The 23,738-nt window shown below is 33.4% G+C and overlaps 1 protein-coding gene across 2 annotated transcripts in view; it reads right to left on the bottom strand.

Annotated features, from left to right (window-relative positions):
* LOC126734289 (tubby-related protein 4) overlaps positions 1–23,738 on the bottom strand; it is a 54,605-nt gene that overhangs the window by 17,271 nt on the left and 13,596 nt on the right. The window contains exons 3-14 of one of the 2 annotated variants that reach the window (XM_050437847.1): positions 16,098–16,262; positions 15,859–16,041; positions 12,317–12,584; positions 6,567–6,835; positions 6,290–6,514; positions 6,010–6,238; positions 5,673–5,956; positions 5,476–5,620; positions 5,295–5,418; positions 3,023–3,282; positions 2,748–2,920; positions 2,483–2,693 (exon numbers count right to left, since the gene is read on the bottom strand). In XM_050437847.1, the coding sequence (XP_050293804.1) occupies positions 2,483–2,693; positions 2,748–2,920; positions 3,023–3,282; positions 5,295–5,418; positions 5,476–5,620; positions 5,673–5,956; positions 6,010–6,238; positions 6,290–6,514; positions 6,567–6,835; positions 12,317–12,584; positions 15,859–16,041; positions 16,098–16,262 (2,536 nt within the window). Of the gene's footprint in view, positions 1–2,482; positions 2,694–2,747; positions 2,921–3,022; positions 3,283–5,294; positions 5,419–5,475; positions 5,621–5,672; positions 5,957–6,009; positions 6,239–6,289; positions 6,515–6,566; positions 6,836–12,280; positions 12,585–15,858; positions 16,042–16,097; positions 16,263–23,738 lie in introns of both variants that reach the window. The other variant, XM_050437846.1, reaches the window with a different exon arrangement.

Raw genomic sequence — 23,738 nt, forward strand, 5'->3', positions numbered from 1 at the left:
TTCTTCTTATTCTTGCTTCTGACGTAACTTCTCATATTCAGTTTTTACAACCGTCTTCCTCTTCTTCCTTCTCCTGCACATTATTTTTTTTCTTCTTTAATTCATTTTTTATTCTAGTAAAACGCAACGCAAGCAATTTTATGTTGTACACTATCCGCTATTCAAAGGTTTCATAAATTATTCGTGAACAGGTGCAAATTCAACTTCTGTATTCTTTGTCTTGCTATGTCCTTCCAATTGTTCTTTCTGTTCTTTCTTATTGCATTTAGTTAATTCATGCCTATCAACTAGCATAATTCCAAGTGATTTAAAAACTAGTGTAATGATTCCAATACCAAAGGTAACCACTCCAAAGATTCCTGCAGATTTTCGACCAATAAATTTATTGCCTGTCATTGATAAAATTATAGAGACAATTGTATGCCAGCAGTTGAGACAATACTTTGAACAACATAAACTGTTATATATTGGACAGTCAGGGTTTAGGAATAATCACTCTTGTGAATCTGCTCTTCAGTATGTGTGTGGGACATGGCGAAAAGACATTAACGAAGACAAATTAGACAAATTATGGTGTATGTAATAGAGCTTTGGACTGGATTAAAAATTACCTGGATAAGAGGTATAATAGAGTATCTATAGGACAAAAGTTTTCAAATAAAATAGAAAGTATCGTAGGTGTACCACAGGGTAGTGTTCTTGGACCGCTGTTGTTCGTTATATATATAAACGATATCTATACTGTTTTACAAAACTCTTTCGTAAATTTATTTGCAGATGATACAGTAATTTGTGTGTCAGGTAAAAATTACAAGGAAGCTACAAATATTTTAAATTCAGAATTGAATATTTTGTATCAATGGCTTTGTAAAAATAAATTAAAACTAAACGAATCAAAAACAAAGTGTATGCTAATAGGTACCAAAGCAAATTGTAAAAAATTTTTAGATCAAGGTTTAAATATTGAAATTAATAAGTCAAAAATTCAATTTGTCAGTGAAATAAAATATTTAGGAGTACCCTTAGATCAACAATTAAATTTTCATGGTCATGTAAATTATATTTCTAAAAAGATTGCCAAGAAAGTTGGGTTTTTTAGGAGAATTTCTAATTGCTTGTCTCAATGGACTAAAATGTTAGTATACAATACAATTATATTGCCGTACTTTAATTACTGTTTCTCGTTACTTATATCATGCTCTCAGGAATATATAAATCAGTTACAACTTCAACAAAATAAAGTAATGCGAATTATTCTTAACGGTAATAAATATACACCTATCACTCAGATGCTTCAAATATTAAAATGGCTTCCTGTGAAGCCAAATATTCTTAAGGCAAATTTAATTTTAATTTATAAAATAGAGCATGGATTTATGCCATCATATCTGCAACATTTTTTAGAGAAAAGATCCAACTTTCAACAATATAATATAAGGTCAAGAAATGATTATCATATATCAAGAGTAAGATCAACTTTATTGCAAAAATCATTGTTTTTTGAAGGGTTGCAAGCTTTTAACTCTCTTCCATTAGAAATCAAGAACGCAAGTAATTTAAGGTTATTTAATAAGAATGTTAAAAAACATTTATTTAGAAATAGCGTTATGTGATGTACAGTTTATGTATTACTATAGGTTTTACTTATTTTTTATACTACTAAATTTAGCAAATTTAATGTATTAGCCAAGTGCTAAATAAAGAATATTATTATTATTATTATTATTATTATTATTATTCTTCTCATCCTTCTTCGTCTTCATTCTCTTCCACTTCTTTCTAATATCATTCTTGAACCCACTAAATAGATCTTATTGAAGTGGCAATTATTGGAGGCTATGTTTATTAAAGAAGACTATATAAAGAACACGAAACTTCTTAACAACGTCCTATCTACAATTGATTGTCCTGGTCATTCACTTCTGGACTTTCTTTTCATACTCCTGTCTATTGCTTTCCTTTTTTTTAGGAGATTCTATACATGTTTCTCTTCTTATTCTCCTTCAGTTCCTCGTTCTGACTTTATTTCTAAGAAATAAGAAAAGTGGTCAAAAAGATCTTGGAGACGACAAGGAAAGAATGTTTTGGAACATAATTCCTTTTCTTTCACTTTTTCTTCATCTTTCTGCTTCTGCTCTGTCTTTGTTTGTGCTATACTTCACTAAGTTTATCTCTTTGTTCTTTTTATTAGTTTCTCTTTCAAATATAGACCTTCTCGTAAAACTATCTCAATGAAAAGTCCTGAAATGTTTAATGAGTCCTGTGTCTGGAGTATATTCTTCTTTCTCTTAATAACGTTCTTTTTGTAACTCTTCCTTTTTCTTCAAGTCTTACTACTTCCTCCCTCTGTACCTTCAATTTTCATGATAAATTGGAGAAAACATTTGGTCACTTTCTCTTCACTGAATTCTGACCTTAGAACACTGATTACCACAATGCCGTCAATATTCTAAGGTTCAATCTAAAGGATCATATAACTTACTAGTTTTCTCATCAAGTTTCGGCTTCTGTTCATCCTCAGGCTTCCCATTGGCGCTTTTGGAACTAACTGACTCCACAACAGCCACCACTGCCTTGTGCTTCGCGTCAGCATCCGGTTTCCTCAAAGCTATCGGCTTATGATCGGTCCCGTTCAAATTAAAACTGACGGAAATGTCGTTTTTCGAGTGATGCTGTTCGAAATTCGGTTTCACCTGAAACAAGCGCCAATCCAGAAAGTGTATATTTCAAAAAATTGGTTGATTTACCTGTAAACCACCGTTACTATTGGAGCTATAAGAGATAATGGTGGGTCCTGACGGCCTATCGAAGATGATATCGCTAGGTGCTACGGCATTTTTAGGCGATTGTAGTGCCGGCACCGACACCTCGCAGCAGATCGGCGAAATGGCGTGTTTTTGGTTCTGACCACCCGATTTGCCTGTGAAAACATTGATTCATACCGCATTACCGCACGTGGCGCCATCTAGGTGTCGCGACTCAAAAACATAAATTAAGGTGAGTGATTTTTAAAAGGTCTTACCGAGCGGTCCGATAAAACTGGTCGAGTTTTGACTGCTGGTTGGACGTAATAAATTTTGTGGACGGACGTGCTGATCACGATCTTCGTTTTCACTGAAAGAAGAGGATTTTTCGTCGCGACGGTTAGGTTCCGCGTTGCTACTGTTGCTAGACGGGTTGCTACTACTCATCGGTTCCGAGTTTAAGTAGGATTTTTGCCTGTTGAGGGCGCTGGTGCGGGGAGACATCGGGGCGATTGGTGGACAACCCTCTATCGTCATTCTGAAATTAACAGATTTAATTATCTAGTTAATTAGTGTTTATAAGCTTGACGTTGGTAATGAGGGCAACACTGTCTTAATTCCTATGCGCAATAAAGTTTATTAAGAGGAGTTGACCGTCAGGCTCTATGTCTTGCTGTATTCATAGTGTCTGAATTAGAAAATTCATGTTGGCAATAGAATGCAAGATGGTGTTAATAAAAGTTAATTTCTATGAGAAGACTTGATTTTGTCAATAGCAACATTGTTTTAAGTTTTAGTCTCGATGTGCTTTGCATTCATATAGTGCCTGATTTATAAACTTGATGTTGGCAAAGGCAACACTGTCTTAAATCCTGCACAGCAGCAAGATGAGTTGACCATTAGTCTCGTTGTTTTACATTAGTTGATATTGACAATACTTTTTTAAATAATTTACAAGATGATGGCTCATCAGATATGTTGAAAGTAAATTTTTATTACTATATATACACGCAGTTTTATCGTTTCTAATTTGCATTATTTTAAAACTATTTAAATATGTGGTTGATCTCGATGCAATACGCATTAAGGTTCCGTGTATAAAAAGGCAAATATCTAAATTCGCCCTAATTTTTAGTGCTGCCAACTAACAAAAATTTGAAAACCGAGACAGTGGAGTAAAGTTTACACTTTGATTTTGTTCTGGTGCGCTTTACAGTGTTACCGCAAAATTTACAGAATTATATTCTCTTCCTAGAGATATTCTTACCCCATCTCTCAACCTAAGTAATTAATCACCAAATAATTTAGGTTGGCAACAAACAAAAAAACAGCTGATTAACGTCAGCGTTAAAATTTATTCTTAAGACATATGTAAACCCACCAGCATAATGATAAGATTTGTAGACTTGAATTGGCAACTGCAACAATGTATACACAACGAATTTCAGCAACACGAGTTGACAGTTAATGACTTTATATTCATTGTGTCTGGTTTATAACATTGACGTTGGCAATGGCAACACTGTCTTAAATGATATAGAAGATGGTGTTTCACAAAGTATGGTGAAAGTTATTTTTTTATGAGGACCTGAATAAACTTGATGTTGGCAATGGCAACACTGTCATAAAACGTATTAAGGTACGTGAGGAATTTAAAGACCCAACGATTTTCATAAAAATTTTTAAATGAAGCAATTTTTAAAATATCGCTATGCGCAAACTCTCCAATACGTCAATTTTGTACAATATATGACAGTGTCATTTTTTATATTAAAAAGTTTTATTTTGTTCTTTAATTGATTAGGAAGGATTCCTCATTTGATATGTAAAATGTAAGAGTGTAAGGTTGACACCAGTTACTGTAAAGTCCTTGTATACAAAAATCGACATGGAAATAAATACTTTTAACAAAATACACCTCTCTTTGACATCTTTATAAAATAAAATATATATAAGAAATAAAAGCGAAAAAAATATGTTCACAATCCGGCAATGCTGTAGTTATTCGCAGGCTCGAGCAGGTGTTATCAGACCGAAAATTGTTAAACACAGATCAACTCGGTCTAGATCAAGTAAAAGCCCTAATAGAGGCTTATGCTCTAACTTCTATAATACGACAAAGTTGTTCGTCATGAAGATCTAGCTATAGATCCATAATTCATAAAGCCTTATAGGTCAGGGTCTCGAAATTCCCATAAGGGAAATACCATACCATCAGTGCCTTCTTATTTTGCCAAGGTCTGGGTTTTGAGAAGGTAGGAACTATTATCATGAAGTACCTATACTTTTCTAACAAATTGTGAAAGTCTCCAAGTCCCATTATTCATTTAATATTAAGTCTTGGAGACTCTCACAACCTTCTATCAGTAATTCCTAATGAGGCAGTAATTCCTAACCTTTGATCTTTTTCGAGAAAAACTGATCAAAACATTATAGGTTGCCAAGTGCCTCTCAACATTAAGAAAAATCAAAATTATATCAACGTACCAACGATAACGTCTTTAAATCGAACCAACCAAAAAACGTAATTTTTACACTGACCCTCCTTACCGTGAACATTTGGGCTTCTCATCGACCTGTCCGACAACTTGCTCCTCCTCGTCCTCGCTAAACAGGTTCGGATTGAAAGAGGGATCGGGAAAAATCGGAAAATCATCTCGCAGCTCCGTTATAACTAAAACCCAGTCAAACACACCGTAAATATATGGATAAATACCATGAAAAGTCTTACCCAAAGTCATTTGCCGCGGCTGCAGATGCAAAAGCGACGTCTTATAAGTGACTTGCCCCAAATTCGCCGGAACTACCGCAGCTAACCCGTGAATTTTAAATTTCGTACCCCAAATGTTTGATGTTACTTCCACCAGTCTCACTTGCTAAAATATTACCAATGTCCAGTGATTTCTTTATAATATTTATATAAAGTACCTCAGGCAGTGTATCCACATAACTCAAATCGTCTTGGTCCAGTTCACCCTCCTTGTAATGCCACCTGTCAGTCTGAGTGGACCTCTCGCTCTTATCATGATGATTCCCTGTCTTCTGTTTCTTCTTCTTCTTCCTTTGCATGCGCGGTGAAGCCATATACCATCCTCCATAGCCATCCTCTTTCTCCGAGTCGGAACTATCACTTATCCCACCACTAGCGTTCGCAGTCGAAGAGCTCGAGGAGCTTTTGGTGTCCGACGAGGAGTGCTGATGGAAACCTCGATCTAAGGAAACTTTCTGGATAAAGCACATACTTCCTCTAATACATCTTACATACCGTCTTCTTGAGGATCGAATATGACAAACTCAGGTCGAATTTTGCTGGTCCTTTTGCCCTTCAAAAGTGGCACCAGCCCCCCCAAATACTCCAAATATAAAGTGTAGCATGTGCCAGATGAAATGTTGCAATCCTCGTCGTGCCTGATCATTGTACAGTGCAACCTGACCGAACCGACTGGAGGCCTGGACACGAACTCCCTTAAGGTGCCCAAATCAGGCACGCAACACTGAAAATGATGTTTTATCACTCGTTTCACTTATATTAAGCACTTTAGTACCCGAATAGTTTGCGCGAAAAGGTTCCCAATGATATTCCTGAGTCTTATAGGCAACGGTAGTCGACTGAGCATCGATTCGTTAGGGATCAAATTGTAAATTCTGAGTCTACAAAGCAGTTGCAACGAGGCGATCCTCTTGGCCACCCACGCTATATGGATTTGGGTGCCGGTGGCTAAAAACAGCCTTTTGTCGTTATGGCCCCACGTTAAAGTCGAAACTCTTGCCTGAAACGTTTATAAAATTGATCAAACTTTCATAGATTTCATTGATGCTTACATATGTGTCGGGAATTTGAGTTTGATACAACAAGATGCCCTTGTCCGTATAAAACTTCAGCATGTTACAATATTCCATTTGGGGTCCTAAGGTGGGTGACTTAAGGGTGATTCCAGCTACAGCCAGGAGTTCTCTGGAGTTGCTCCATTCCATGCAGAGGGGACCTTGGAGGCCCGTGTTAATGTGAATGGGAGCTACGTCGTCGAACGTTGACAGTAGATAGATGTAGCCGTTTTGAAGGGATACTGCCAGAACGAACTTTTTGTCTCCTATAGAGGAATGAGCGTTTAATAAAGCATGCCTGTGAGAACTTCTTACTACTGATGATGATTTATGAAACGAAACATTTTAAGATTCATCTGGTTTGATTCTTATAAGGGGACTGATCAATATATATTTCGCTTTTTATGGTGGTATATTGACGGGACCCCAATTTGAAAGTTAGAAATCAGAGTCTTTGGGAAAATGATTGAGTATTTGGATTAGCTAAGTACAAATTATACACTCTCAAAAAATCCAGTTGTTTAATGCAATATAGAGATTTTGGTTCAGGGTTAGATTAAAATAAGAAAATGAGGTAGAAGCCCAAGGAGTTATAAAATTTTCCTTCATTTTGCACCACTGAAACCATTTTGCTGCTTGAAAAACAGGAATAAAATAAGTTAATTGCCTTGAATTATAAGCATCTTTTTTAAGTTTTTTTTTAAAAAGGATTTAAAGGATCGTTTAGATTCATCCAGTTGAAAGAAAAATAAACAAATAGAAACTGAACTGCCTGAAAACTTTTTTTATTTAATTTTTATAGTTACTTCAGACCATATCAAGTTCATTCCAGGTAGTTATAAATAGCAGATGAATGACTTCAACTGCCTGGAAAAATTACTTCTGATCGATATTGGAAAGCTTTATTGTTCTGTTCTTCCAGGCATTTGAAGGTCCTTCCAGATAGAAATAAATAAACAAATGTGAAATTTTGTAAAATTAATTTTTTTACTCTTTCAGACATTTTCAAAATTAATAGAAATTTAGAAATTAATTTTTAGAATTATTCCAGGCATTTCAAGGATATTTTGGATTCTTCCAGGCAGCTGAAGGAAATAAAAAAGTACTAACAACTGCCTGAAAAAAAATTTTAAAAATTCGTTAGATGAGTTTTCTTGTTTTTCTAGACTTTTTCAATATTTAGTTATTCAACCGATTTTTCCAGACAATTTATTCAGGAAGAAAATTGACCTCAAATGCGTGGATTTTTTTAAAATTTAATAGTAATTTAATGATACTTCCAGGCACTCAAATGACTTCAAAAACCTTGAAGAATTCATCCAAATTGTCATTTTTCCACATTTCCGACCCAAAAATTGGTCCAAACAGAAACGGTTATCTTATTGTTTTTTGCCATTATTAGCACATACCAAATAAGCCCAAAGCTTCTATAATCCTCGAAAGATTATTTGGATTACTTGGATAATTCTTCTTCCTAGTTTTCTCAAGTTAAACAGTTCCCCCTGTACACATCGTCCAGACATTTGAAGGTCGTTCCAGACAGAAATAAATAAACAAATGAATGGCCTCAATTGAATAGAGATATTAAAAAAATATATTTTTTTCCCTTTTGAACTGCTTGAAAAATCCCTTTAAATATCCGACTGAAAATACCTTTTTAGAGAGACATAGAGCTAGCCAACATCCCCGTTTGATCGATGTGAATTAAATACTCGATTGCACAAAAATACTCAACTAATTTATTTACACACTTACACTACCAAACACGATCACTTACGACTACTAGAAATATTTATTTTCATTTTATTCATTTACTCCTGTTTATGTCCGATTTGAATCTCGCGCCAACTGACTCTGAGCGGTAACGCGGCTCCTTATATACTCGGCTAAACACGATTCCGGAAGATTCGCTGACCTTCTACGCGTCTGCAGAGACGTTGTGCGGTATGTGAATGATGGAATTTCAGCTAATATACTCGGCGTTCATTAAGTTTTTAAAGTTTTTTCAGTTAGTCGAAGTTAACAAAAACGACCTTAAATGCCATGAAACAAATATATTTTAAATTAAATTTTTACAGTTTTTCCAGGCAGTTGAAAATAAACAATACAATTATTAATTCTTTGAATTTTTTTCAGGCATTTGAATATTTTTTTCAAGCACTATTAAATGAACAAATTAATAACCTTAAGCCCCGTGGAAAACTTTAATATTATTAGTTTTTGAAATTCAGGCAATTAATAGATTTAATAGATTCTTCCAGGCAGTTGAAAGGAATGAAAAGAATAGAAGGGCCTAGAATTTTTTTTTAATTAACTTTCCAAATTTTTTCCAGTCACTTAAAGGTCTTTCCAGGCAGTAAACCATGGGGAATTAAGATTTTTGCGCTATGTGGCAGCAGTGGCATCTTGTTGATCATCAACTTGATGTATTTGGTTCGGGTGCTGCAGTGGTACTAAAATTATCTGAACGAATCTCACACCCTAGGGTACAGTTATATTTTGACAACTATTTTTCAAATTATAACTTACTTCAGTACCTTAGAAACCTTAGAAATAGGCAAATATATACAACGTGCACAGCAAGAGCTGAAAGATTTAAAAATCCGCCATTTTCGTCCGATAAGGATATGAAAATAAAAGGTCGAGGTTGTTCTGAAGAAATTATTAGCGGGGATGGGGAAGTCATAATGGCAAAATGGTACGACAACCGGCCAGTTGTAATGGCATCAAATTATATGGGTGTTGGTGATAAAGACCAGTGCCGGCGATGGGATAAAAAGGGAAGGACTATATTTACGTTTCAAGACCACAAGTAATAAATAACTACAACTCTAACATGGGGGGTGTTGACAAGATGGATTTCCTTATTACCTTGTATCGGACATTTATTAGGTCTAAAAAGTGGACTCTGAGAATGTTTGCTCATAGATATGGCATGCATAAACGGCTGGTTGGAATATAAAGAAAAAGCTGCTAACTTGGGTGCGGCTAAGAATGATGTCGTAGATTTGCTTCACTTTAGAGCCTATGTTGCTGAGGTTTTAATCTTGGCAGGAAAAACATCTACTAGGAAGAGGGGGCGACCAGCAGCTGATAGTACGGGTCCTTCAACGCCCAAACCGTTAAAAGTAAGACCAGAAATTAGACCAGTGGCCGAAGTTCGTTTGGGTAGACTAGACCATTTGCCATCCATTAATGAAAAAGACTTTTGAACCTAGGAGTAAAGTACCAGGCTGTAAAGGACGGTCAAGAATTTTAGGCCAAAAATTTAACGTTCACCTGTGCCTTACAAAAAAAAGCAACTGTTTTGCAATATATCATACAAAGTATTTTTTTGTTTTAATTTATCTTTTATACCATTGACTACCAATGTACACAAATGTGTACATAAAAAAAACTAAAAACAAATAAAAAAACTGTTTACGTCAAAAATTTTCAAAAAAATTAAAGAGTTGATATACAAAAAATCAAATTTTTCTTTTAAAAAATGAAAATTCATGAGCGAAAGGGTTAAAATTTCAACGGATTTTTTAAGCTGTTGAAGCATTTCATCTTCAGAAAATATTAACAATAATCAGCTTTTATTGAAATAAGAAAGAAATTATAAAAACTTTTACAAATAGGCGATATTTAGCTGCATAGAATCTTACATATAACCTACCTGCAAAGAGATTAATTTTAAGGAAAATTACATGTAAAAAAAAAACAAAACAATGGTAAAATAATTAGTCTGAATTTCTTGGACTCGTTTTATTTTAAATTAAATTTTTCAGTTCTTCCAGGCATTTAAAGATTCTTCCAGACCAGGCAGTTATAAAAATAACTAATAATTTTAACTGCATGGAAACAAATCATTATTTTTCGATTTCTGTATTACGATAATTTTTTTTTTTAAATTAAATTGTTCACAGTTCTTCCAGGCACTTGACGGTCTTTCTCCAAGCAGTTATATGTTAACAAAAAATAAAGGAGCTTAATTGCATAAACAAATTAAGAAAGAATTATTATTCCAGGCAGATCTTAAAAGATTTTTAAATACTGGAAAAAGACTGAAATACCTATACTGCATGGAAAAATTAGAAGGAAAACCTTATTGCCTTGAAATAATAAAAATCGTTTGTAAATGGTTGTTTTTTTTTTAATTCTTCCAGGCATTTGAAGGATTTTTTAAATTTCATCCAGGTAGTTGAATGCAAGAAAAAAATAACTTTAACTGCCTAAAAATTAAAAAAAATTAGAACAGAACCTGTATTGCCTTGAATTTATTATCTAAATTTTTTTTAAATTTTTTCAGGCTGTTGAAATAAAAGTGAACAAAAATACACTGAACTGCCTGAAAGTTTTTTTTTAATTTAATTTAATTTAATTGAAAGGGCATTTGAAGGTTTTTCCAGGCAGTTATAAGAAAATGAATGCATGAAAAAATTGAAAGAAATCACTGTTTCTCAAGAAGGATTAAGAACTTTTAAAAATGATAACGGTTTATTTGTTGATAGAAAAATAACCTCAACTACCTGGAAAAGTTAGTGGCAGTTAACTGGCTTTCAAAAAGGGAGTTGAAAGTAAAATAAACAGAAATAGATTTCAATGCCTGGACACTTTTTTATTTCAATTCAATTCTTACAGTTTTATTGGTTTAAAGAATTCGATGAATGGGCTTAAAATATAAAAGAAATAAGCAAAATTATTAATTTATTTTTTCCAAAAATTTACAAAAACTTTTTAAAATTAATTTTTTTTACTCTTTCAGACATTTTCAAAATTAATAGAAATTTAGAAATTAATTTTCAGAATCTTTCTAGGCGGCATTTCAAGGATATTTTGGATTCTTCCAGGCAGTTGAAGGAAATAAAAAAGTACTTACAACTGCCTGGAAAAAAAATAACAAAAAAAAATTGTTAATTGCAAGTTAGATGAGTTTTCCTGTTTTTCTAGACTTTTTTCAATATATAATTATTCAACTGATTTTTTCCAGGCAGTTTATTAAAGAAGAAGATTGACCTCAAATGCGCGTATTTTTTTTAAATTTAATGTTAATTATAATGACTCTTCCAGGCATTCGGATGACTTCAAATACCTCGAATAATTCGTCCAAATTGTCCATTACATTACTTTGATAACTATTTCCATTACTTGGATAATCCCAGACTTCCTCACGGTTTTCTCAAGTTAAACAGTTCCCCCTGTACACATCATAGACAAACACTTTACAGCAATTCTAAAAGGAAACTCACACATTTCATTACTAACTGATCTACATCGAACTACAATAGCAATCACACCCTTCATTCTTCTACAACACCAACCAATGGGTTCAACACCAACCATCAACATCACCAACACCAAATATCAGCCATTTAATTCAAATGCCTGGAAGAATTCGCTAATTGCATTCAAATTGTCATTTCCATGCATCATAAACCCAAAAATTGGTCTAAAAGGTAAACAGTTAATGGCGACTGTTTTTTGCTATTAACACATAACAAATAAGCCCAAACCTTCTGTAATTCTTGAAAAATTATTTCGGTTACTTGGATAATTCCAGACTTCTTCATGGTTATCTTCACGGATTATCTTACAAACTGAACTCACAACAAACACATGACTGATCTACCACCACTACAATAACCTACAACAGTAACCACATCCCTCACTCCTCTACAACACCAACCAACTGGTTCAACATCACCATCTCAACCCCATTTAAGTACCTTTTGAATAAAAGCGCCTACTTTGTCTAACGCTACCTGTGCCGGTGAGTTCGTCTTCGCCCTCCTCCATCTTGAACTTCTCGCAGGACCAGGCCATCGAGGTGATGCCTACGTCACCGCTCAGTTGCACCTGAGAGACCATCGCACCGTGCACGTCCATGACGATAATTTGACCGGATGTGGTGCCGAAGTAGACCTGTTGGTCGTCCGGGGTCCAGATGCCGCAGCTGATGGTCGCGTCCAGGTTTAACATCGACGACCAGTAACGTTGACCCGCCACTGAGCCAACTAAGACGAATCCGTCCTGAAAGAAGGTGCGTTCGGTCATTGTTTTGGAGGGTTTTTTAAGGGCTTTCCAGAGGTTTTGGAATAGGGAATTATCTGGAAAAGGGGGTAAATGATGTGTTTTGAAGATGGTTTTAGGGGGAGGTTAAGGAGTTATTAATGACAATTTCGACCGGGATCAGCCAAGGAAGAAATAGAATTGAAAAATTGATTGAGAATTGAAAATTTATATAGAAGAAAAACAGGGGAACAGTGGCTTGTTGTAGCTAGATTAGTGTTTTAATAAAGATGTCTTGCAAAAGATTTCACTATTTTACCTAAAGCGTTTTTTAGGCAGTAAGATTTAATTTCTCCAAAGCATTCGACGCCATTTTGGATTTTTAGGTTTGAATACAATTTTCAGGATTGCTAAGTTCTTCTTACTTTTACTCTTTTATCTTCTGCCATTAAAATTTTCTTTAAAATCTCTCATTTGTCTATCTTTCCAGACAATTTTGAATTCGAAAATCTCTGGAAATGCCTTAAACCTTACTCCCAGTTTGGACTAAAACTGCGATTCTCTTATATCTCTTTCTTCTTGCCTTACTCCTTAATAGATCAGCCAAAAATTATAGATTTTTTATGGCTACTTCTGTCCTTTTAATATAAATAAAAATGGGTGGAATGTTGATTTCTTGACCGCATTTTTCTTTTCAACTATAACAGTGATTGCCTGAAAATGTAATTTTACTTAAATAGTTCGACCTCCAAAAATACAAGTTATTTTATTGGGGGTTCTTTTGTTTGGAGCTGCTTGAATTTCGTGTCTTGCCTTCTACACTGTTTGCTTCTTTAATATATTACCAAATATTTTTATTAAAACAAAAATTCAGGTACCAAGAATCAATCTTCCAGGGAGTTTATTGTTTATTTCAAATGCACGTTCATCAATTTTTAATTCTTGTTTCTTCCCTAGTAGATCCAGGTCGTGATTGACATTAAGTATCTCTTGACCTCCCAGTGAGATTTCCTTAAAAATTTATGACTTAACCACCTTTCCAGATCAATTTGTATTCCAAAATCTCTGAAATGGTTTTTTCAGAGTCCTTTCATCTCCACTTTTTGGGTCAATAAATGATCTCTTTGGACATTTAGATTGACTTTTTCACTTTGATAAAAAAGCAACGATTATTTATGAAGATGTTCATGAAGAGAAATTTTCATAATAGATTAAATCCATTCAGAATACTTCCCTTTAGACTAGGATTTTAATTCACCTTAATATCTTTCTTTTGTCTTTAATAGATCAGCCAAAGGGTCATATTTTCATGGGTATTTTAGGGTTTTACTTTCAGGCTTTCTTTGCGTATTTGTTCCATCAATATATTTATCAATTTTCGATTCTTGTTTTTTCTTTTTCTGATACAGGTCATGATTGACATCGTATACTTCTTCAACTTTCAGTGAAATTTTTTAAGAAAACGAGCATTTAACTACCTTTCCAGATCAACTTGTATTCCAAAATCTCTGGAATAGCTTTAAAGAGTACTTTGATCTGAGCTCTTTGGGTCAAGAAATGATCACTTTGGACATTCAGGTTAATTTTATCACTCTGGTAAAAAACCAAACGATTATTTACAACGAGTTTCACTTGTACTACATTCATCTTAAACTAACCTAACCAGGAAATAACCAGAATTTCAAAAGTGAAGAATTACATAGAACAAAAATCTCTATTTTACACAGTGGCTTCTTGTACCTAGATTTATCTTAACATATTTTTTCCTGTTTTTAATAAATTTGAAATAATTTAAAGCGTTTTCATAAAGTAAGATTACATGTCTCCCAAGCATTGGACGCTATTTTGTATTTTAAGGTTTGCAAACAATTGTCAATCTTTCAGGCTTTCCAAGTGCCTTTTACCTTCACTATTTTACCTTCTGCCATTAAAATTGTCCTTAAGATCTACCATTTGTCTATCTTTCCAGACAATTTTGAATTCGAAAATCTCTGGAAAGGCCTTAAAGATTACTCCAACTTTGGAGTATGATTGTGATTCTCCTTTATGTCTTTCTGCTTATCTTACTTCTTAATAGATCAGCCAAAGATTATATATTTTTATGACCTTACTTCCAGGCCCTTCTCACTTTTTAATATAAATAAAAATAAGCGGAATGTTGGTTTTTTCGAATTCTGCCGCATTTTTCTTCTCAACTGTAGCAGTGATTCCTTAAAATGTAATTTTTCTTAAAGTTAGTTAGTAGTTAGACCTCTTCCACAAATACAAGTTATTTTATTAAGGGTTCTTACGTTGGAATTTTGTGCCTTGCCTTCTACACTATTTGCTCCCTTAACATTTTACCGAATATTTTTATTTAAACAAAAATCCAAGAACAAAGAATCAATCTTTACTTTATTATTGTTCTTATTGAACATATTTACATTAATCAATTCTTGTTTCATCCCGAGTAGATCCAGGTTGTAATTAACATTGAATAATTATTTACCTTGCAGTGCGATTTTTTTTAAAGTATCATTTAACTATCTTTCCAGATTAATTTGTATTCCAAAATCTCTGGAATAGCTTTAAAGAATCTCCTGATCCTCGCTCTTTGGGTCAACAAATGATCTTTTTGGATATTTAGATTGACTTTGTCACTTTTATAAGAAATCATGGTGATTTACAATGATGTTTATGAAGAAAATGTTCTACATAATAAAGATTAGATGTGATACGATCTATTTAGACTAAGATTTTAATTCGACTTTACATCTTTTTTCGGCCTTAATATATCAGCCAAAGACTCATATTCTTATGAGTAATTTAGTGCCTCAGTCTACGGCTTTCTTTGCTTTTTATTGTCAAAAGAAGGGGATGAAATGTCGACTTCATTGGGGTTCAACTATATTTTTTATCTCAAAAGATTTTCTTAAACAAAATTATTTTTCCTAAATAGTTCTTTCAACTTATTATATTAGGGATTTTTATGTTACTTGGTATCTAAAAGTTGATTAATTTTTTTGGCTTTATTGTGTTTTCCATGAACATATTCATTCATTTTCAATTCTTTTTCTCTCATAGTTGATATAGGTCGGATTGACATTGAGTACTCCTTGTCCTCCCTGTGAGATTTGCTTAAAAAAGTATCATTTAACCCCCTTTCCAGACCAATTTGTATTCCAAAATCTCTGGAATAGCTTTAAAGAATCCTCTAATATGCACTCTTTGAGTCAACAAATGATCTTTTTGGACGTTCACACTGACTTTTTACTCTGGTAAGAAAACACTGTTGATTTACAAATAGTTCACTCACCTGGTAACAAATCAACGCCATCCTACCGTCGTGGGACCAAGAGAAATGTGTCACTGGAGTATTCCGGTCATTGATCAGCTCAATGGACCATCTGCCCTCGTACTTAATCCAGACGAAGATGATCCCGGAGCTGTCGCACGAAGCCAATTTCTGATAAGGTTCGTTCCATTTTACTAAAATAACCTTGTGAAAAAATTTCTTGTATTATTAATGAGTTACGGTTTAAAGGTGAAAACTACCTCTGATCGATGCCCCCTTAAATTATAATTAGTGCGTAAAGGGTAGTCAACGTTCTTTTTGCAATGGCTGGTGGTGAAAGTCACTCCTACTATTCCTCGTACGTTGCCGGTTGCAAGCCAACCCTCTTGGTAGTAGTTGTTCCGGTTGAGTTTCCAGCCTTCGTCCTGAAAAAATGGGAATTTCAGCATTTGAGGTTTCAGGAAAACTGGATTGATTCCAAGCATTCTGAGCTTCAAGGCTTAATGTTAAGTTGGTATTTTCTTTTACTTAATATTTATATATCAAATTTAAATTAAAAAAACTGTGTTATTGGATTAGATATTAATGATGAAACCAGCTGTTTATCATGCGTATTATTTTGGAAAACAATGATTTTTGAAAACAATTTCTTACGGGTAAGTTGTGTGGGGTGGGTGGGGGGGGGTAAGGGTAGGGATAATAAAAAAAGGGTTTTTTTGCAAGAAATAATTGCTTGAGAAAAAAATGCTTTTGAAGAAAATTATAGGTGATCATTAATCCACCTTTCCAGAACAATTTGTATTCCAAAAACTCTGGAATTGGTTTAAAGAGTCCTTTGATCTGCACTCTGTGAATTAATAGATGATCTCTTTGCACATTCAGATTGACTTTGTCACTTTAGTAAAGAACAACCCTGATTTACGAAGAGTTTCTGATACTACAACTCAACCAGAGAATAAACAGGAATTAAAAATTGTAGAATTACATTTAACAAAAACAGGGGAACAGTGGTTTTTTGTGCTTAAATTTGTCTAAATTAAATTATTTTTGTTCCAGGCATGCGATATATTTTTTTCTGTTTTCAAGAAATTGAAAATAATCTAACGAAATTCCCAGGCAGTCAGATTTCATTTTTTCTAAGCATTCGACGTTATTGTGGTTTTTTAAGTTTGAAAACAATTTTCAGGTCTTCAGGCTTCCTAAGTTCTTATTATTTTCACTATTTTACCTTCTGCTATTAAACTTGTCTTTAAAACATTTCATTTGTTTATCTTTCCAGACAATTTTGAATTCGAAAATCTCTGGAAAGCGCTTAAAGAGCACTTCAAATTGGGAGTAGGATTGTGATTCTCCTTTAAGTCTTTCTTCTTGCCTTACTACTCAATGGATTAGTCAAACATTATAGATTTTTATCACTTTACTTCCAGCTGATTCTGTCCTTTTTATGATAACCAAAAATGAGTGAAATACGGGTTTCTTTGGAGCTCTACTGCATTTTTCTTCTCAACTATAGCAGTGATTTGTCTGAGAAAAAAATTCTTTTTAAGGAAATTACACGTAATAAATAATCTATAGTTTTTGTATTTATACTTTTCTCACATAACCTTAAAGTTTTCGAGTTTGGTTTTTATTGTGTAGAATACGATATACTTTTCATTCACGTATATATCTTATAGTGTAAAAATGGAATATAGTACACAAATCTTCATTGGTAGTAAAGTTATTTAAAAAAAAAATCTCAATCCATTAAACGAATTTTATAAACGTCTTTAAATAGTATACAACAAACCAAAAATAAACGTTTATTTAACCATCGTTTGGTTAGAAAAGTTTCCGAAAATTTACCAGAATCACGTTCAAAACCCATAGAAAAAATAAGAAAGTATTCGGAATTGAAATTTCCAGAATGTTTGTTGATTTTAAAATTGATTGAAGAACCCAAAAAATTAAATTGTTCTGAAGATAAAGTAGAAAAATTAAAAAAAAGATGATTTCCAGTTTAAATTTACGCTGGATTCCTTATATAATCTACAAAATGTTCTGGAAAGGTGGTAATTGGATAAGTATTCTTAAGTCCCTGGAAGAGTGACTTCCTTTCAGTAAGGTCTCATTGCAAGTGGAGATATAAGGGTGGGGAATATTGCTCCCCCATCTTTACTACTACTCATATTTTGCCACATATCTCTGTTAAAAAATAAATCTAGGTACAAGAAGTCTCGCTGTCCTCCTATTTTTATTCTATGTATTTTTTCAATTCCTGTTTCTCCCTGGTTGGATTCTATTAGGTTGTACTCGTAGTACTGGTGAAACTCTTCATAAATCATCGTTGTTTTCTTACCAGAGTGTTAAAGTCAATCTAAATATCCAAACAGAATATTAATTGATTCAAAGAACGCAAAACAAAGGATTCTTTGAAGCTATTCCAGAGATTTTTGAATACAAATTAATCTGGAAAGGTGGTTAAATGAAACATTTAAAAAAAATCTCGCCGGAAAGTCATGAAGTACTGAATGTTGGTCACGACCTGGATCATCTCGGGAAAGGAACAAGAATTGAAAATTGATGAATGTTTTTGTACTCTAATAGAAATACTTAGTAAATGAAGCAAAGAGTGTAGAAGGCAAAGTACAAAATTTACGACTCCAAAAATCGTAAAAGCTCTCAATAAACTAGCTTGTGTTTCTGGAAGAAGTTTAACTATTAAAAAAGTCAATTCTTAAGGGAATAGTTGAGAAGAAAGATGCCGTAGAAATCGAGATTTTAACAATTTTTTTTTTAATAATAAAAGACTAGAAGAACCTGGGATTAAAGTCATAAGAATCTATAATCTCTGGCTAATCCTTTAAGAAGTAAGGCAAGAAGAAAGACATAAGGGTGAATTACAATCATAGTCCAAATTGGGAGTAATCTTTAATGCCTTTCCAGAGATTTTCGAATTCAAAATTGACTGGAAAGGTAGACAAATGATCGATTTGATGAAAAACAAGGTACAAGAAGTCTCGCTGTCCTCCTATTTTTATTCTATGTATTTTTTAAATTCCTGTTTCTCCCTGGTTGGATTCTATTAGGTTGTACTCGTAGTACTGGTGAAACTCTTCATAAATCATCGTTGTTTTCTTACCAGAGTGTTAAAGTCAATCTAAATACTTAAACAGAATATTTATTGATTCAAAGAACGCAAAACAAAGGATTCTTTAAAGCTATACCAGAGATTTTTGAATACAAATTAATCTGGAAAGGTGGTTAAATGAAACATTTAAAAAAAATCTCACCGGAAAGCCATGAAGTACTGAATGTTGATCAAGACCTGGATCAACCAGGGAAGGGAAGAACTGAAAATTGATGAATGTTTACATAGAATATACAATTAATTTCCTAAAAGGCTGACTTGTTACACATGTATTTGTACTCTAATAGAAATATTTAGTAAATGAAGCAAAGAGTGTAGAAGGCAAGGTACAAAATGCAAACTAATCTCAGACTCCAAAAATCGTAAAAGCTCCCAATAAACTAGCTTATGTTTCTGGAAGAAGTTTAACTATTAAAAAAGGGAATAGTTGGGAAGAAAGATGCCGCAGAAATCGAGATTTTAACCATTTTTTTTTAATAATAAAAGACTAGAAGAACCTGGGATTAAAGTCATAAGAATCTATAATTTCTGGCTAATCCTTTAAGAAGTAAGGCAAGAAGAAAGACATAAGGGTGAATTACAACCATAGTCCAAATTGGGAGTAATCTTTAATGCCTTTCCAGAGATTCTTGATTTCAAAATTGTCTGGAAAGGTAGACAAATGATCGATTTGATAAAAGACAATTTTACTAGCAGGAGGTTAAATACCGAAAGTAAGAACTAAAAATTGTTTTTCAAGCTAAAAATCCATAATAGCGTGGAATACTTAGAGATGAAACCACCTTATTGCTTGGAAAACGCGTATTTCCAATTTCTTGAAAGTAGAAAAAAAATGTATGTTCTTTTTTTTCAATTTCCTGGTATGGATTATCTGGTACCAGTAAAACTCTTCATAAATCATTGTGATTTTCTTATCAAAATGACAAAGTCAATCTAAATGTCCAAAGAGATCACTAATTGGCCCAAATAGTACAGATCAAAGGACTCTTTAAAGCCATTCCAGAGATTTCGGAATTCAAATTGGTCTGGAAAGGTGGTTAAATGATACCTTTTCTTAAAAATCTCACTGGAAAGTCAAGACGGACTGAATGTTAATCACGACCTGGATATTTTTTATGACTAATTTCCACCAAACGTAATTATTTAATTTAAAAATCCATTAGTGACTTTTTCCATATAAAATTGTCCCTCTATATACTCACACTTCACCCTTTAATCGCCCCCCCTTTCATCCAACATCCAACTTCCTGCACGTTAGCAGATAATTTCCTGGCAAAATCTACGAGCGGAATATTGCCCTTTTAACAGTAATTACCGGTTCAATATAGCATAGTCAGTGGAAAATGCCAATTGGTGCATACGAATTCCCCGTATTTTATTAATACGACCATCTGTTCGTTCCCTTTTTGTGCAGCAGGAAAAAAACCAGGTGATTTTGGCACGGAATCGTGTGCCCTAACGATAGGTTTTGGTGAAATTGCAGGGATGGTTGTAAAAAGGGGTGATTTACGAGCAGATCGATGGGTTTTTTGTTGGTTTTCAACGGTGCAATCAGTCATAGGAAGATCTTGGGAGAGGAGGGAAAGAAAGTATTGATTCGCTTGTTAAGTCAAGGTGAGAAAGTGGGTTGCAGCTTGCACTTTGCCAAGTAGAAAAAGAGAGATGAGTTTTACAGGTAGATTGAAAAGGGATATCAACTGGCTGGAAGTGATTTTTTATGCTTTTCGGATTTTTAATCCTTTTATTTTATGTTTCAGGTAATGATTCTTGTCTCTGATTTTCCAGAAACCTGAAGGACTAATAGCCTGGATATTAAAAAAAAACCATAGTTGAAAAATCGCAACAATGAGTACTGGAGCAGCAGCTCAAGTTAAAGTTTATCATGGCAAAGTGTGGAAGACAATACGACAAGAACAGTATCATCCTTATCATTATCAACGAGTACAAGCATTACAATCTGAAGATCATTTTTGGTTATAATAAAAGGACAGAATCAGCTGAAACTAAAGCGATAAAAATCTATAATCTTTAACCAATCCATTGAGTGGTAAGGCAAGAATAAAGACTTAAAGGAGAATCACAATCCTACTCCAAATTTGAAGTGCTCTTTAAGGGCTTTCCAGAGATTTTCGAATTTAAAAATGTCTGGAAAGATAAACAAATGATATGTTTGAAAGACAAGTTTAATAGCAGAAGGTAAAATAGTGAAAGTAATAAGAACTAGGAAGCCTGAACACCTGAAAATTGCTTTTAAACTTAAAAATCCACAATAACGTCGAATGCTTAGAAGAAATGAAATCTGAAAAAAATATATCGTATACTTGGAATGAAAATAATTACAAAATACATCCAGGCTCTTCACATCCTTAATATTTTGTCAGACATCGACAAATTTAAATACAAAAAGCACTGCTTCCCTGTTTTTGTTAAATGTAATTCCACAATTTTTAATTCCTCTTTATTCTCTGGTTGGGTTGTAGTATCAGAAACTTTTCGTAAATCATCGTTATTTTTTACTAGAGTGACAAAGTCAATCTGAATGTCCAAAGAGATCATCTATTAACTCACATAGTGCAGATCAAAGGACTCTTTAAAGCCATTCCAGAGTTTTTGGAATACAAATTGATCTGGAAAGGTGGATTAATGATCATCTATAATTTTCTTCAAAAACAATTTTTTTCTGCAAAAAAACCGTTTGTTCTTAACCCTATCCTTACCCTCCGACCCACCCCACACAAATTACCACTTTACATTTATTTTACTTACTTTACTTTTATTTATGTTTCAGGTAATGGTTTTTGTTTCTGATTTTCCAGAAATCTGAAGGACTAATAGCCTGGACAATTAAAAAAAAGCCATAGTTGAAAAACCATGTGTAGCTTAGACTAGTGTCACACAGGATATTTAAAAGAACAACAAGGAGGCCATGCTGGAAGAGGTGCTCAACCTGAAATGTTACAACATGAGGAAGATATTTTGAAAATGGTTGAAGAAGATGCAATAATGAGTACTAGAGCAGCAGCTCAAGTTAAAGTTTATTATGATAATGTATGGAAGACAATACAAGGACCGTATCATCCTTATTATTATCAACGAGTAAAAGCACTACAACCTGAAGATCATCCTAGAAGACGAGAAGTTCATGAACAACTAAAGAATGAGTTTCCGAATAGATGGATAGGGTGCAATGGACTTATTTCTTGGCCTCCCAGATACCCAGACTTAACGTCTTGTGACTTTTTTCGGTAGGACTATTTCAACCTCGGAAAAAGTGCATTGAATATTCTTGCGACTTAATTTTTGCAAAAAGGATAACTATTTTACTTAATACAGATGAACTACCTTTCTTATGCTTATGACGAGCTCTACAAGGTGTTAAAATAAATGACTCAACTTTAAAAGCACTCTGTATTGAACTAAGCTGCATGGAAGTGATTTTTTATGCTTTCCAGATTTTCAACCCTTTATTTGTATATTTCAGTCAATACTTCTTCTCAGAAAACTGAAGAAGTGATTGTTTGGAAAAATTTAAAAAAACTATAGTTTCCCAGATTTTTTCTCCTTTGCCCATTCGTCCAAGACTTAAGCGTATTTTATTGATTTTTCCAGGCAGTTGATGTGGCTGTTAATTACCTGGATTTTTCTTTAAGTTATTTCAGGCATTTAAAGGATTTTAAAAAGATAATTTCACCGATTCCCCAAATGGAACTTGGAAGGTAAGTACTATTGATTTTGCGTTTTTTTTGTCTTAATTTAAAGGACAAATTTAATGGATTAAAGAAAAACTAGCTTCCATGAGACGAATTAATTAATTAAAGTTCTTTCTCCAACTGCTTAGAAGAATAACAAAATTATAATTTTCTAGACGCTTTTGAATTTCAGGTAGATATAACTATTTTGTCCAGGCAGCTTAGGTCATTTTTATTGTTTCTTTCCTTTCAATTAGCCGACTGGAAAATCCTAAAAAACCCTCAAATGCCTGGAGAAAAAATTTTAATTTTCCAGATACTCTAAGTAATTTTTATCATTTATTTCAACTCCCTAGGAGGAACAATATAGAATACTTGAAAGAATAAAACAAACATGTCCAGCCTTTATAGACGCGAGCTGGTAATTGCAGTAGACCAATTAGATATTGCGGAAAGTAAAAAGGGTCCCGCGGTCGACTATAGTTGGACCGCTGTATTTTTATCACAATAATAAATGAACAATTATTCACATTTAAAAGGCCAACGTTTCTGTTCACATTTGACCATCTTCACGCTGCTAGATTAAGTAACTAAACACGACCAATTATTTAAGTGTTTTTTTGTAAGTAGTTTGACTCAACCTCATTGTTCTAAATGCTTGTCTTACTTTAAAAATTATTTTTTTTTTGTAGAGATAAAATCAATTAAATATATCTACATAAGTAAAAAAAAATGTAGTATTTGAAACTATTTTTGCTGATCTTACGGTATTTAATGTCTTTTTCTAATATTTTCAGGCACTGGAGGTTATTTTTTTTTCTTACTTCCTGGAAGAGTGAAATAATTATCATTTTCCCGTAATTTTTAAGAACCTTAGATAAATAGGTAACTAATTAGAATATTTTAATTTTTTTGGTTGCAGAAGCAACGGTTTTCCAGGTATCTGGACCAATATGACTCAAGACCTTATGTATTTGATGTCCCATTAATTAGACAAAAAATTCTCTAGAGACCCAAATTGTAGATTAAACTTTATTCCACCAACATGCTTCCTAGTGTTTTTTTGTAAAATTAATGTGCCC

Source organism: Anthonomus grandis, chromosome 3, assembly GCF_022605725.1.
Source record: "Anthonomus grandis grandis chromosome 3, icAntGran1.3, whole genome shotgun sequence".
NCBI lineage: Eukaryota > Metazoa > Arthropoda > Insecta > Coleoptera > Curculionidae > Anthonomus > Anthonomus grandis.